This window comes from Pelodiscus sinensis, chromosome 11 (assembly GCF_049634645.1).
Source record: "Pelodiscus sinensis isolate JC-2024 chromosome 11, ASM4963464v1, whole genome shotgun sequence".
Lineage (NCBI taxonomy): Eukaryota > Metazoa > Chordata > Testudines > Trionychidae > Pelodiscus > Pelodiscus sinensis.
In genome coordinates, this window is record NC_134721.1 from 14,758,677 (window position 1) to 14,775,733 (window position 17,057).

General features: G+C 40.9%; 1 protein-coding gene across 17 annotated transcripts in view; it reads left to right on the forward strand.

Moving 5' to 3' along the window:
• The window catches only part of LOC102454172 (contactin-4), a 731,510-nt gene that overhangs the window by 539,198 nt on the left and 175,255 nt on the right, over window positions 1–17,057 (forward strand). Inside the window, exons 1-2 of one of the 17 annotated variants that reach the window (XM_075938687.1) lie at window positions 4,328–4,433; window positions 11,270–11,346. The exons of 13 other annotated variants lie outside the window; for them this stretch is intronic. Coding sequence is in view for 1 of the 4 variants with exons in the window: in XM_075938685.1 (XP_075794800.1) it covers window positions 14,279–14,372 (94 nt within the window). In the remaining 3 variants the exon portion in view is untranslated. Of the gene's footprint in view, window positions 1–4,312; window positions 4,434–11,269; window positions 11,347–14,196; window positions 14,373–16,324; window positions 16,493–17,057 lie in introns of those variants that run through there. 3 more of the 17 variants (XM_075938686.1, XM_075938685.1, XM_075938688.1) reach the window with 3 other exon arrangements.

The following is a 17,057-nucleotide window of genomic DNA, read 5'->3' on the forward strand; positions in this document are numbered from 1 at the left end:
ACTGCTTACCAATGCCTGTCTCCCAGCCCCCAAAAAGAGAGGTCACAACTTGTATGAAGGTGCCATTTATAAAGAGCTAATAAATTATTAATAGACGTTTCAACATATATTAGTGTCCACCACATTTAAAAATTGCTTCTAACAATGGCTAATCACTATTTTGTGACACCCTCTTCTGATAACATTTGTAACCATCTGTTCATAGGCTGCTAATGTCTGTAACATTTTGTCATCATTTAAAACCATTTGTAAATGGAATTTTAATATCATGTGTGGCCGAAAAAGCCCAAAATAGGCAAAGAGAATGGGCCACGGTAGAATGAGGAAACAGCCCCTTGAGACAGTATGAAAGAGCAAACATGCCAGGCAATGCCCACTGGGAAATGAGGAATTCTTGAAGAGCACCTACTGAGAGATATTCATTTATCCTCCTTTTTCTGAATCCGTCATGCAGGGAACATGGAGAAGAGCATGGTACAATAGACCCAGCCATGGTTCACTGTGGGTGTGTCTAGACTACATGGCACCATCGACGGAGCCATGTAAAGTAGTTTACCCGACATAGTCAATGAAGCGGGGATTTAAATAATCCCCGCTTCATTAAAATAAAAATGGCTACCACGCTGTGCTGACAATCAGCTGATCTCACTAAACGAGGCTATTTTTATTTTAATGACTCAGGGATTATTTAAATCCCCACTTTATTGACTATGTCAGGTAAACTACTTTACATGGCTCCGTCGACGGAGCCATGTAGTCAAGACAGACCCTGGCTACGTCTACACTGGCCCCTTCTTCGGAATAGGCATGCTAATTTCGAACTTTGCAATAGGGAAATCCGCGGGGGATTTAAATATCCCCTGCGGGATTTAAATAAACATGGCCACCGCTTTTTTTCCGGCTTGGGGAAAAGCCGGAAAAGAGCGTCCAGACTGGAGCGATCCTCCGGAATAGGGCTTTATTCCGGAGGATCGCGCCAGTCTGGACGCTCTTTTCCGGCTTTTCCCCAAGCCGGAAAAAAAGCGGCGGCCATGTTTATTTAAATCCCGCGGGGGATATTTAAATCCCCCGTGGATTTCCCTACTCCAAAGTTCAAAATTAGCATGCCTATTCCGAAGAAGGGGCCAGTGTAGATGTAGTCCCTGTGACATGACTTAGGATTCCTTACATTTAGGATTATTTCAGGCTCCCATGCAAAAGTGGGATGCTGCATCAGAAAAAGTGCTATTTTGTCATGTACCTTTTGGGATCCGAATTCTGTTTATTCTTTTTGTTTAGATGGAAAGGAACACTGGATTTCTATACATTTTCTGTTTCTCTGGCTCTTGTGTCCTCTAACACAAGTTTTTGAAAAGTCCTATTTTCTGTAGGAAACAATCTGTATATGTGCAAAAATGAACTTTGCAATGAGCACACAGAGTCATCAGAATGGGCTGATTTAGAACAGAGAGTAACAGAGCAGCCTGCATCAGTGACCTGTATTTAATATTAAAAGCTATGCTAAAAAAAACCCTCACACGATTGTATTCAGTCAAGTTAATGGGGAGGTTTGATTCACTGGTTTCACAGTTGTCAAACTGATGAATCTGAAAAATCGAACTTTCATCACAATCAAAAATGGAATGAAAATGTGACCAGGTAGGTCATTCTTTGATGACTGGGAGGTGGAGGGAGGTACCGGTAGCTATCACTAAAACTGCTTAAATTAGCACTAATGAGAGAGCTTCTGCCTAGAAACATTTAAGATCTCAAATGGTGAATTTTCATTTGTGTCACTAAGACACATGTTTACTGAGGTGCGTGAAAGATAGAGGGAAGAATAGAATACAAGAGGAGATGAAATTGGTAAACAAACCCTAGCCAGATAATAGTATAGCCCATATTAGAGACCTACATGTGGACAAGAGAGCTACTTTGTGAGAAGAGGACCACTTCACCACTTCACACTCAAATTAAAGAATTCTACATTGAGCTAACTTTCCCACACCCACATGTTTAATATTATAATTCTGGATTACACTTCCTGGAAACTGGTGGTCGTGATCCTAACTTTATTCAGTATAAATGTGGGAAACAACTAGGCTCCTTCATACAATAGATATCTGACACAGTAGAAGACACTGTCCAAAACACAGGCCAGGCAGCATTGGTCAGTGGCTGAGCTATGTTGTTAGAGGTTTTCCATTGGGTATTATTTGCTGAAGCTGTGTTTATTAAGGTATGGCCAGAAACATCATCGAAGGAGACAGAGAAAGCACCCCAAAGAAGCACCAGACATAGGTGCAGTACAATTAGTACCATGACCTTGAGAAAAAGCTAAGAGAAAGATAAGAACTTTTGACTAAGTGCTATCCAGAAGAGCAGACAGCCTCTACGGGCCCCTGAACAACGTGGGAGTGTGGGGCATCTTTGAATTGCCAGGCCCTGGGTAGTTGTCCTTCTCTTCCTCCCCCCCCCCCCCTTCGGTGGCCCTGATGCTAGCTGGAAAGGAACTTGGTACTGTGAGCAAAGAATTTTGTGATCATTCTTTGTAATGAAACAAGATTTGATCTATCGTAGATTTCACCACATAGTGATGATGACCTGGAAGATCCTACATTTTATCCAACTACTTGGATCAAAATAGTAACAATATTAGAAACAGCAATGCAGCACAATAGAGTTCCGGTCCGTGACTGAGATTCCTAGGTGCTATGACAAAACAAAAAACTAATAATTAAAAAGTGCTCATGTATTCTGAGGAATAAATTGCTAGTCTCTGAAAGCAATCACATGACATAATGCAGACAGAGAACCCCAAAATCTCTGCAGTAATATTTTTTGGGCCAGATCCCCAGCGGTTGTGAATTAATACGGCTGCATTGAAGCCAGTGATGGAAATCCTGTGTATCAGGTGCAATCATTTATCAACAGAACAAATTGAATGTAGGTTATCTCATTAGGTACTAGTATTACAGATAGCCTGTAAACAATGAGTCAGAACAAAGAGTCTGTTACTGGACAGTCCCATAGCATATGCCTTAGAGCAATATTTGGAAACACATACAAGCTATAAATCATTTACCTTTTAATACTTTTTTGTCTATTCCTTTATGGAAATCAGTTTAAAAATTACAAGAAAAGGAGCTATTGATTAATTAAAGATGACAGCACAAGGTTAGGCAAATGTACAATCAAACATAATTCTGTTCTCTCTGATTTAGCATGTTGTAGAAGTCTCCTAACCTGTATAACAGATTTCTTGAAAGTTAAAATCACTCATAAAAATCTCTACTTCAATATCAATTAGAATGGGTTGAAGGTTGTAACTTCCCTTTAAAGTACATGGTCTATCATTTATTTTTTATATCCTGCTATGGCCACGGTTTAAATTATTAAGATCAAGTAGTGAAAAAGCTTCTCAGGAGATTGACAAAGATGAGATTAAAATTAATTCTCCATAATCCTTGTTTTAAAACTGCTCATTTAGTGTGTGTATACATTTGTCAATGTATTTAAAGGTGGGAGGGAAATAGAATAAATATTTTGGTGTTTGGAACTTGTTTTTATATGTCCTTTCACATATGTGTCCTTGAGATGTATTTATTAGTGTGTCATCAATATGATTCTGACAACATTCTAATTATGGTTAAGATTGTTTTGTTGTTGTTTTGTTTTAATTAAGACTTCTAAGAAGTTGCAAAACACTGTTTTAGGTTACAGTGGGGCAAATCCACTTTACTTTTGATTTACACTTCCTTACCTACTTACAAGGCCTTATCCAAGTCAGTAGTCCCATTGATTTTAGGGGGGACAACTTTTGTGAGCTAAAGTTGAAGGAGTGAGGCATAGCTGAGAGTGGAATTTAACTCAGACATTTGGAGCTAGTTGGTGTAAATTGATTAGCACCTTTGACTTCAGTGGAGCTTCGCTGATTTATGCCTCTGAGATTTAAGAGTTTCTGTTTATGAAATGAGGCAATACATTTGCATACAGTTTCCTCTTACAGTTCCCTTTACCTCTTCAGGATTAATATGTAGAATGTTTTGGTATGGTAACCCCAGTATGTATAATTTATGCATGATTCTTGAAGATTTTTACCCTTCAGTCACTTAGGAGCTGCAACTCTTCATGCAGACTAATGATCTCCTGCTGACTGGCTGCCCACTTGCAGTTCTATCTTCAGCACATCTGTCAGTGTAGCTTCCCTAGGGATCTGTATTCAAGTTTGAAACTGTGACACATGTGCATTAACAACCCAGTGACTTTTCTTGTTAATAACTGACTAAATCTTTGAAAACAGCAAGTTTTCTCTCGGAACACCTACTATTTTCCCTTCTATGCCAGTTGGACTGTAGGACTGTCAAGAGATAGACAGCAAGAGAAAAGACATCTGGCATATGTAACTCATGCTGCGCTCACAAAAACTAAAACATAACGGATTCATCTCCCAGGTAAAGATTATGGCTGATACTGAAATAATAAGGAACAAAATATTAATGGAATTTTTTATTCTTTCTCAGTGACGGCTCATGACAAAAAACCAAACAAATATTCTTTTAAGTTCAGCATGTGCATAACTATCTAGCTAAACTGGGGTCTATATTGAATGAATATTGAGCAGAGACTACTAATAGCTGAAACCTTAGAAGAAAGGGCACAGACTGTAGGCAACCTTCAGGCCCTTCTAATCAGTCCTCACATACCACAAAGCACATGAGTGCGACAGTTCTCTGAGTACGTCTACACTACATGCCTCTGTCGGCAGAGGCATGTAGATTTGTTTATTCAGCAAAGGTAAATGAAGCCGCCATTTAAATGATCGCGGCTTCATTTACATTTACATGGCTGCCGCGCTGAGCCGACAAACAGCTGATCAGCTGTTTGTCGGCTCGCCGCTAGTCTGGACGTTCCCCCTGTCGACATCAAAGCCCTTTGTTGGCAGCCCCGGTAAACCTCATTCCACGAGGAATAACGGGGCTGCCGACAAAGGGCTTTGATGTCGACAGGGGGAACGTCCAGACTAGCGGCGAGCCGACAAACAGCTGATCAGCTGTTTGTCGGCTCAGCGCGGCAGCCATGTAAATGTAAATGAAGCCACGATCATTTAAATCACGGCTTCATTTACCTTTGCCTACAACCCTAATCTACATGCCTCTGCTGACAGAGGCATGTAGTGTAGACACAGCCTCTGTGTCCATGTACCCACATGTTATATATGCAAAACACTGCACAGAGGCATCTTCAATCTTGCAGTCAGATTTGCTTGCCCCTGTAGAGTCACATTTAGGTTAATGTATCTGAATGAACAGACATTTATTCACATAGAGGTATTATGTTAACCCACATGGAATGAGGTAGTTGAAGGCAAAATGTGACCTTCAGTTAAAAAAATTATGAGCAAGGTCATGTTACAGCGAAAATTGCAGCTTTTGCATTTCCTCTGTGAGTGTAAATTGGTAACCTTAATATTGGATGAACATTGGATAATTTTCATGTGTTTTTAAAGAAAGAAAACAAAAAGAAACTTGCTGTCTTGTAAATAAATATTAACCACAGTACAGAAAGGGGTTTTGTTTTTCAGCAAACAATGTGTCTTAGAAAAGTCCCAACATAACTTTATTTACAGCAGTTAAATCCAGCTCATATATATATAAATATGTTTACCATGCATGTTACAATAGCATCATACACTGTAAAGTAATAATAATATCTACACAGATACAAAATATTTTTGATAGTCTGTGTGATAGTCTGTAATATTTTTGATAGTCAGTCACAGAGATCCCCTTGAGGCTGTCACTGATGTGGTGAGATACAACTGAGATACCCCTTACCTGTACCCTATCCTGCTGAGTCAGTCCCTCTGATCTCCTCCCCCGATGGCACAGAGTTGTGATCACAGCCCACAACAGAGTAGCACAGACACTGAGCTCAACACACAGTACCCAGATGCACCACTCCCATGGGACAGAAGTGAAGATAAATCCATTTTGTAAAAGTTTTATACAGTGCAAGCTCATGAATTGTTTGCCCCTTTATCAATGAAAGAGAGATATGCCCAACCGTTGCCCCCCCTCCTGGTAACAATTATTTGCACTGGATTCAATAATAAAAGTGACTGTATTAGGTATAAAAAGCAAGATTTAAGTGGCTACAAATGAAAGCAGACAGATCAGAGTAAGCTACTAAACAAAATAAAATAAAACATTCCAGTGAAACTTAATACAGGCTATGTCTATACCGTGCCCATTTGGTGCAAGAAATATGCAAGTGAGGCAAAGTGTGGAATATCACCATGCCTCATTTGCATAATTAATGAGGCTATGTTTTTGAGCAAGAGGCTTTTGTGCAAAAAACCCCTCTTGCACAAGAGCTGTTCTTCCTGAAAAAAATGTGGAGAACGGCTCTTGCACAAGAGGGTTTTTGGTGCAGAAATTGAGCCTAATTAATTATGCAAATGAGGCACGATGATATTCCATGCTTTGCCTCATTTGCGTATTTCTTGCACCAAATGGGCGCGGTATAGACATAACGTAAGAGAAGTTATTACAAGTCATAATTTCTCATCCTACTTCTTATTTCAGGTGAAGTCCTCAGGCCAGAAATGTCCTTTCTGGCCTGGGTCCAGCAGTCCTCCATACCTCTCATTATAGTCCTTTTGTTTCCAGGTGTTTTCATGTATTCCTTGGGGTGGGAAGGCACTCTTTAAGTCAGCTGAAGACTATCACTGTTTACTTCACTGGCCTTATATAGAATTTTCCTAGGGTGGAAAGTCTTTGTTACATTCCCTAACACCTTGGTGGAAAAGTATAAAACTCAAGATGGATTACAGCATCTGGTGAAATGGGCACATGTCTTCGTAGTAAACAGCTCTCCCCCACTCAATTGTCTGTTGCTTAGGGGCTATTAGCTCTGTGTCTGTCATCTTCATTGTTGGGCTGGAAATAGGCTTTTCCCCACATGAGCACGTTGATAATAAATCTACAGTCAATATTCCTATTTCAGATACAAAAATGGTACAAGCGGGCAAATAAAATATATACGTTCAGTGGATTGCAAACTTTCTAATGATATGTTACATGAAATATTTAGCATAAAGCGTATTTGAGTTAGGCATGTTCCTATTCAGAAGCACATTTCTGTAAAGACTATAGGATGCAAGCTCACAGTCTGATGTTTCTGAAAAAGGACATCTCTCTCATACCATTTTGCTAACTGTTTCAACCTTGGAGCTGATATTAATGCACATCAGTAAGAAAATTCTCCACAAGCAACTTTCTTTTAAAGGTTTGATCTAATCTCTCATAGCTACAGTAAAAGGCTGATCAAAGGTAGCGAAAGCCTGGTATTAAAGGATTAGCTAGGTCACATTGAAATATGTTTTAAAACAAGCACAGGGCCTTTTAGATCAGTCTTGGCTCAAGAGAGCATACAAAAGAAAGGCTTCAAGGTAACTCTCGATGACTTTAAACAGAAAACAAACTGACAGATTAAATCTGTGAATTTCTCTTTAAGGTGATATGTATAGCTTTATTAGTACACATAATAAACTTGGAAAATATAAGTAGTGGTTGAATTATGTAAAGGACAAATATATTCTAGTGTTAAAGTACACAGCTAACTTGAGGCATCTGGACTCTTCTTTGAATTCAGTTTGTATGTCATTAGCAGCTCCTAATTTTTAAGTCAGTCCTGTCTTGATTGTTGTTCTCTCTTCTTCCTATTTAATACTGATTAGATCCACTATTGAGATACCTTATCTCTGCTTGGCAGAGTGGGATGAGTGGTTTTGTTCTATCCACTCTGTGGGCCATATTGTGCTATTATTCTTTTAAGGAATATTTTCCCCATAAAATCAATGGGGAAGTAAAAACAGAGAGAATCATATGGCCCCATGCATGATTCAGTAGGAATTGCTGTGAAACCATCTTGGCTTAAATAAGGCTATGTCTAAACTACATCTCTCTTTCGAAAGAGGGATGTAAATTAGACAGATCGAAATTACATATGAAGCCGGGATTTGAATTTCCCATGCTTCATTCGCATAATGGCGGATGTGCGTTCTTTTGAAAACAGATATTTCGAAAGTGAAACCGCTGTCTAGATGTGGTTCTTTAAAAAAAATAAGCTCTTTTTCGAAAGATCCTGTACTCCTCAAAAAATGAGGAAAATAGGCTCTTCCCCACATGAACAAAAATGAGGAGTACAAGATCTTTCGAAAAAGGATTGGGTTTTTCTTTTAAAGAACTGCATCTAGACAGCGGTTTCACTTTCAAAATACCCATTTTCAAAAGAACATGTGGCCGCCATTATGCAAAAGAAGCATGGGACATTCAAATCCCAGCTCCATTTGCAATTTCGATCTGTCTAATTTACATCTCTCTTTTGAAAGAGGGATGTAGTTTAGACATGCCCTTAGAAGAAGAACATAATTGCAAATACAGGGAAATTGGCCCATTCATGAATACCTAGTGCTGGTCTTGTGGAGATAACTTCATGAAGTTATATGACACTGTCCTGTGCAATAAAATTTTCTGGCAATCATTATTTTAACATTTGGGGACAGAGTCACACCAAACACACATAGAGTGCAATTTGCAATGCTTGTAGCATTGCGTGGAAGCAGCTGTGCCATGTGGGGTTTGACTCAAAGGATACCAACCCAGAAGTCCTAAGAAAGGAGACTAGCTTTAAATTCTATAGACCTGTCTACAAAGTTTGCCTAGGAGAGACCCTGAGAGAGTCTGCTGGCCTGGTCTGGCCTATCCTTTCCCAACCCTGTTAACTTTGGGGTCTGTGTTCTACCCAGATATAGATTCCTCCTCAACATAGTAGGGTACTGGGCAGTGTTAGTAGTGTTATCTCTGCTTGAGAGGAGACCCAGTGGTCCCATTCCAGGAGCAAATTGAGTTCAGCTTAAATGAGATCCGCACAAAAATGTGTGTAATAAAACCTGCAACCAGGGAGTATTCAGTTGTTTTTAAGTTTTATTACAATCTGGACATTGGGGAAAGATTGTCACAAGTTTCCTCAATTATTCTTTCCTTTATTTACAAAATTGGATTGCTTTTTGAAGCAAACCTTGGTCAAGTTCCAAGTGAATTTGAGACAATTTATGGTTATGGCCGCAGTCAGACCAAAAAACAAAAATGTTGTGATGTCAGTTGTTGTGTGAATTGACACTGGAAAAAAGTTTTCTATCTGAAATTATCAACAAAGATTTTCACAGCTATAGAATTACTAACCTTTCCCCACCACCATTATCCAGTTGAGCGCAGAAATTAAATAAAGAAATTAGTTTTAAAATGCAGAAGGTTAAATTAATTGGGGCTGCAACAATGTTCCCAGAAGGTACTGGTTCTGATAGCAGTTTGTTTATTACATCTGTATACCTGTGACAGATTGATAATATCTTGTGTTATCTTGAATAAATCTTATGGAATTAAGTTAAACTTTAGTAAGTTAAGTTTAACATCTTTGGAGTTCATTGTATTAGAAATGTGAAAGTTTATGTCCTATTGTGAGATTGCATGAAATTCCTTTACCAAGAAGGCAAGATTAATTCTGTCTTTGTATAATGTTGGAAACTTCAGAAGCCTTTTTTTTTAACATGTATGAGGTAGATTTCTAAGGAAGTACCTTGGGATGAGGGGAAAGCAAACTCTCTTCTCAGAAATCAACCTTTGGAAGGTACACACTGGGAAGAGAGTCCCATTGTGTAGTAATTACCTGTTTCTGGAAACTCCAGATTAAAAACCTCTAAACTGTATAAAGAGTGAACTGAACAGATTCTGAGTGTGCTTGTTCTGAGCTGAAGCTGTGATGACTTATAACCACAAGCATACCCTTAGGGTGGAGGATTGGAGGATTTATCCTGGGCGTAGGACATGACACACAGAGGACATGAAGGGGTGCATGCACCCCAAATACCAAGGTCAGGAGGGGCCAGCAGCAGTTGGGGCCAGAGTCCTTGGGCATGTGGGGTGGGGACTGCTCCCACATTCATGGGTGAGAAACAGTGTGATGTGGCCAGAGCAGGAGAGCAAGCTCGGGCTGGACCTCCTACTGCTAGTGCCAGCCCCCTGGACTTGCTAATCCCCCAGGCTGCACTGCTTAAGGTTAGGTGTAGGGAAAGGGGCTAGGAGAGGGCGGAGCCAGGGCAGGGTGGAGCAGTGTCAGGGAAGAAGTAGGGAGGAGTGGAGCAGGGGTAGGAAAAGGAGGAGCCTGGGACAGAGGGGGGTTATTCCAGCCCTTCCCTGGGCTGGGGGTTTGGGCATGTGGCCAGTGGCCCCCCATGTTCTCCCCTCACCAGTTGTCCCTGCATGTCAGAATCTGTTAGAACTGGGGTTAACTCTGGTAGGCTTATTAGTCCAGTGGTCTCCAAACTTTTAAGCACAAGATCACTTTTTGAATTTAAGTACAATGCAAGATCTACCTCAGACCTGAATAACCTTGCCCCACCTCCTCTGTGCCCCTTCTCCGAGGCCCCATGACCCAGCTCGCTCCACCCTCCCTTCCTCCCCCACCATCCCTCATTTTCACTAGTCTGGAGCATAGGGTTGGGGGTGCAGGATTAAAGTATTTGGAGTGTGAGAGGAGCTCTGAGCTCAGCTGGGGTACCGGGGGGTTCTAGGTGCAGGCTCTGGGAGGGTGCAGGCGCTTTGGGGTGCAGGAGGAGTTCATGACTGGGGTAGGGTTTTGGGATGTGAGCACCAGCTGGGCACTGCTTACCTCAGGTGGCTCCTGGGGAGTGGTGCAGTGGGGCTAAGGCAGGCTCATCCTTGTCCTGGCCCTGCACTACTCCCAAAAGCAGCCAGCAAACTCCATCCCAAATCCTGCTGTGTCCCCTCTCTGCTCTGTGGGGATAGGATACAGGGTGGGAGGGGGGCACCTTTACATCAGCGCCCCCTCCTCTATGTCCCCTGCCCTGCACAGAAAGCAGAGGCTCCTGAGGGGACAGCTCCAAGGCAAAGGGTAGGAGGATGCACAGCAATCTGAGGGCGGGGCATTTGAAGTGCGAGGCTTGATTTGATAACCTTTTGGCCAAACCAGTCAGGATCACCTGTCAAAGACTCCAAGATCTACCAGTAGATCCTGATCTACTGGTTGGTGACCACTGCCCTAGTGAGAAGAGAGAGAGATGCGAGTCTTCACCCAAGGGAGACAACAGATAGGGACCTGGAAGCTGGAGACTGGGTGCCCTTGCTGGGCCACTGAGGGATGTAGTTGCCCTAGTCTGTGACTGTACCCATGAGTCCTGTACATATGATGCATTTTTTATCCACAGTTTACTCCAAGCACCATTTACCTGCTTGCTCGGCTGCCAGGGAAAAATCTGCTACCCATGAGAAGTTTCTGAAATAGGTTTGTGTATTTATCTGTAATAAATACAGTAACAGGGGACTTTTGGTCTTGCAATGTTTTCCATTCTGTCATAGATGGGGGCTACTGATGACTTTTCTCCCTGAGGGAACTTTGTTAAGACTGTGTCAAAATCCCCAGTGGCATCTTGGGATAATAATCGTTAATGTTTATTGTTGCTATAGCAACTAGAATAGCAACCTGTTTGTAGGAGATAAGCTAGGTCAATTATTGAACAACTGTCAAATATTTAACATTTCAGAGATATAGAAAAGCAGAGATAAGGGATGGGTCTAACTGATTATTGACTCAAATTCATGTAATACCATAGTTCTTACACCTTTTTAGTTCCTTAATGAAAAAAATAACTAATTAGTGTATTCACAATATTGTAAGCAGAAAAAGATAGATTTTAATACAGAAATATATTGTACAGGAAAGTGTGTATATGCATAATGTGTGTGTATAAGTGCATATATTACAGTATAGAATCACTTCTATCACTTATTACCATGAACTTCTGAAATGTATACAATTAGCACCATTGAAGTTATTACAGGATACTTTTAAACACGTGCATAAATGTTTGCCGGACTGCGGCCTATCATATTTATACACATCTTTATTATGAATATTTCCTATCAGATAGGCCTTCAGTTTGCAATTTTCATTCCTTTAAAAAAATCCCTTGTTTTGCAACTCAAAGCTCTCAGGTTTGAGGAAAGTCCTTAAAGAGAGAGCATTTTTAAATATGCTTCGTGAGTGCTCTATTCCTTGTGTGAGTCACCAAAATCGTCTGTCATTGTATTTATTGAGGGCCACATCATATCCTTTTATATAAAACTGGTCATATACAACAGTACAAAAAGGCGATTCATGGATTTTTTTAGTCCAAAAGTAGTAAATGCTCTCTACTGCTATTGTAGGGTTTTTACCATTTTTGTTGCAAATCGATGGTCATTGAGTATTTGTGACAATCGTGTAAGTTTTATAAACTTTAGAACACATAATTTTTATTCTGAAAATGTATTATTTTAATTTGTCATCCCGTTAGGGGGCACAAACCCTGGCATGTGGCTTAATGACCAATCACATCCCATGGTTAATGAGTAGCAAATAGTCAATATGATGAGTAAGTGAATAAATCAATGGTCTTAAATTTGGTTCTTAAAGCAGTTCAGTTCTCTGTACTTCTCGACTCCTTTTTCCATTTACCGGGGGTCAGAAGTACCCATGTTTCTTATCTACTGCTTCCAATCCGTGGCATGTTTTCTTCCATTCTACTTTGCACTGATTAGGCCTCAACTACAATATTGTATCCCATTCCAAGCACCACATTTCAGGAAATATGTGAAGAAATTTGAGAAGGTCCAAAGAAGATCAACAAAAATTATTAAAGGTCTAGAATTCATGGCCTATGAGGGAAGATTGAAAAAACTGGGTTTGTTTAGCCTGGAAAAGACAAGACTGAGAAGGAATAGGATAACAGTTTTCAAGGACTTAAAAACAGTTCACAGTCATGCTCAAAGTGCATGACAAGTGGGTTTCGGCAGGGGTCTGTTTTGGGACCAGTTCTGTTCAATAGCTTCAACAACGATTTAGATGAAGGCATTGATAGTAAACTTATTAAGTTTGCAGATGATACCAGGCTGGGAGGGGTTGCAAGTGCTTTAGAGGATAGGGTCAAAATTCAAAATGATCTGGAAACATTGGAGAAATGGTTTGAGGTAAACAGGATGAAGTTTAATAAGGACAAATGCAAAGTACTCCACTTAGGAAGGAACAAACAGTTTCACACATACAGAATGGGAAGTGACTGTCCAGGAAAGAGTAAGGCAGAAAGGGATTTAGGGGTCATAATGGACCACAAGTTAAACATAATTCAACAGTGTGACACTGTAGCAAAAAAATCAAACATGATTCTGGGATGCATTACTAGGAGTATTGTAACGCATTACTAGGAGTGTTGTCGAGAAGTCATTCTTCCACTCTACTCTGCACTGATGAGTATATTATTTTGTTACTTTTCAATCTAGTTATTATGCTTGCATAATAACAGGAATATTGTGGTGATAATAAAAGTTTTCTCTTTTTTCTTTTTATTAACCTAGTATTGGTTAATGGTTGTGTCCTGGTTTGTGCTTTAGGGCTGAGATTTTTCTCCCCTGGTTTTTCACATCAATACTTGGGTGGTAGCCATGGAGATTTTATCCCCGAAATCTAATTTGTTAAGATTTTGGGGGAAAGTTTTCTGCCAAAGCCTAGTAGATAAGGTTTTGGGGTACTTTTGCTGGTCCCCACTCCTGCATTTATCATGCCAGAGTGGGGAAGGAGCCATGACACAAATGAAGAGAAATATCATTGCTTTTCTCACCTGATCCTTTTGTGGTTTCTCTGCCAGCTTCATTCCTTATGCCTCTCTTCTCCAAGGGGAATATTGGTACTAGACCAGGAGCAGATCTAAATTTTAACCTGTGATTCCAAGTTGTAGCAAATTCTGAAAATTCAATGATAGTAAAGTGAGAGCTTTTTGCAGGATCTCTTCTTTTATTTTAAAATTGAATGAACATCAGCAATAAATGTCAATTAAAGAAGTGGGGGATTCATGCTTTAAAATGTGGCTTGAAACAGTCTAAGAATAGATCAAGGTTGCCCCCATATCATACACATAGGAATTTGTCAGGTTGTAATAACAAGTGAATATTGACAGCAGCCATATTCTCATCTTTGCACATGAGCTTTGTGAGACAGTGTCGTGTGACTTGGTGCAGTGTTTGCTCAGAGTAATATCTGTCAGTAAACAGATATAGTCCAATGCACCTCAGCTCCTCTCACATTTTATGTTACAAAATAGATTATGGTGGAAAGAAATAAAAGTGAAGGATAGCAACATTTGGGAGAGGGAATGGAATGGTAGATACCAGAGACAGCTGGGATGTGTGTGATATGTCAGTTCTGTGTTCTTGTTACCTCTGTTTGTTGCTGCTTGGGGAAATACAGCAAAATACCGGCTCCTGTTACTTTGTTAGGTAAGTCTCCATGGAAATTACTATGGAAATTCAAGCAAGTGTATTAAATATAATGTTAAGAGTCTGATTTCAACCCTCCATAGTCAAGAAATTTACAGATAAATCTGTCATGGGTCCTTTTGCTTGGCATCCTTGAGGCTTGGCCATGAGAGCTTACAGCACAATATATGGTCTTATATCACAAGCTGCTGTATTATGTGAATGGCAATAACATATTTTTATCCATTACCTATATCCCAGCAATAATCATCAGTTATCAAGGCAAATGCAGATCTGTTCTCTAGCCACAATGCCAGGCCCCTAATATCAACTTATGTAGGTGGTTAGTTCTGCACATTTGATTTATTATTATCTCGTGTGAGAAAAACAAATATAATCTGTGATAGAGAGCTCCAGAGTTTACAGGAGCTAAGGGAGTGGTTCTTAGGATCACTAATCTGGAGTACTCAATGCAACATGTGCTGTTCTCTCTCCTAGGGGATCAGCAGGGTGCTCCTAAGGCAGTGAGTGTGCTGCTAGTCTTAGGAAGCCCATGGGAATGTAGGGCACAACCCTCCATGGATTGGGAGAACCTTGAACAGCCTCAAGCCCCAGGAGGAGGCCTAGAATTTGTAGTGGAGGGGGAGAAAAGAGGTGACGCCCTTCCTATTGGATGAAGTCATTACAAAGCCCTCACTTCCTCTTTCTCCTGCCTCACTCTGTGGAAAAGCCCAGCTTTGCGGCATCTTCATGCTCAGAGTTCAGCTAAAACCCTGCAGATTGGGGCTGGAACTTCTTATCGATAGAAAAAGACTGCGTTTAAGGGGATGGAATGCATGCATATGGGATGCAGGAGAGTTCCATTTCTAGTATCCTCATGCTTCTTTTCTCCAACTTCTCTGTTTCTTCTCCCCTAGTTCCTGAACCTGCCATTAGGTTTAAACTGGCAACGGGGAGTAAGAGTAACATCCCCCCTTCCTCCTGGCCATATGTTCCTGTACAGAGACCCAGAAGGGAAACAGGCAGATGAGGGAGAAAGGGAATACAGACACAACTGGAACCTGGCCCACTGTTGAAGGGGTGACAAAAAGGGCAGTTGCCCTGGGGACCCTGATTCAAAAGGACCCAGGGCTCCCGGCCAGTGACGCTGCTACTGTGGCAATGGCAGCTGCAGCCCTGTGCCATTTAAGTCACTGCCAGAGCCCCGTGAGCTGTGTCCATGTGGTTCTGAAAGCTGGGGGGAGGGGCATGTTGCTCCAGGCTGGCTGCCCAGACCCTCCCTTTCTGCCTGATGCTCCACTCCTTCTGGGAGCATGGAGCTGCTCCCCCACACCTTGCCCAGAGGTCCACACAGGCTATCAGCTCCCCTGGGTAGAAGGCACCCAGTTAGGGCTCTTTCAGGAAGATTGCAGAGAGTGTAGAGCTGTGTGCACACTACAGTTTAAGTTGGTACAAACTATATCTCTCCGGAGTGTGAATGTACCACCCCACTGAGATGAGTGTAACTTACACTGCTAAGCAACACTGTGGACGGCGCTATGTTGATGGGAGAGATTCTCCTGCCAACATAGCTACTGCGGCTTGTAGGGTCTTGAGTAATTAAGTCAACAAGAGAGTTCTCTCCCATCATCCTAAAGCAGCTGCATCAGTGCAGCGTTGCCTCTGTATGCTCTGTGGGGGAGCCACCACCTCCGAAAACTTGGCTCTTTTGTGGGGATGGAAACTTCAGCCACCTCTAGAGTGGGAAGAAGTTAGAATGCCTGTGGCAAGAGTAGAGGGAAGTATGGGCCACATCCATCTCCCGCTTCTTCAAAAAGGGGCTTCAAAGCCAAAACTAATAATGGTTCGTTTGTTCTCAGCAATGTCAAATCATTTGTATTATTCATATGATGCGCCTTAGCTAACTGAAAGGTGGGCAGAGTGGTTTGTTAAACTGATTGCAGAAGAGGCTGTGCAGTTGTGACGAATGCTGTAAACAATTATGCAGGTTGGAAGCCTTTTTCTGTCTGCCGTACCAAGGCTTTAATCTAAGACACTTTTAAGGAGAGAGGAATACATTAATTGACATTTTCCCTTCATTTTGATCACATCCTTATTATTGCAGCAGCTTGGAGACTTGGCTTACTCTTCAGAGAGTACAGGTATGTTTGTGTGCAATGAAAACAGCCAAAAGAATTGTCTCTTTCTGCAGAATTCAGCAGAGAGAAATTGTGCATGTTACACATGAATCCAATGAACTCTCTTATAATGCTGTGCCCTATAGTGCGATCCGTGTCTGATGTTGTGTGAGTGGCATCGTTATAAATGCACAATCTCTGAGCTTAAGTGAAGTCCCTCGTGGCATAAAAAATCTTTTTTAGGGTAGGGGTTTTTTTTTGTTTTGCTTTGTTTTTATTTTTATTAATTTTTAAGGTTAATTTGTTTTTGCTTGTTTGTTATGCTTTCAATAATAATAAGGTTTACATTTTCCATTTCAAGTTTATAGCTAGAGCTGAAAACTATCTGAAGATGAGAATAAATAATACTTGAGGCTTGACCCATCTCCTGTTGAATTTAATGGGAATCTTTCTCTTAACTCCACTGGTAGCTAGATAAAGCCTTCCCATACCATTCTCATCTCAGGATTAAAGATAGTTTTTAAAAGCGCTGAAAGTATAAATATCCCCACTCTACCAACGATAAACCAATCACAAACAGTCTAAATGA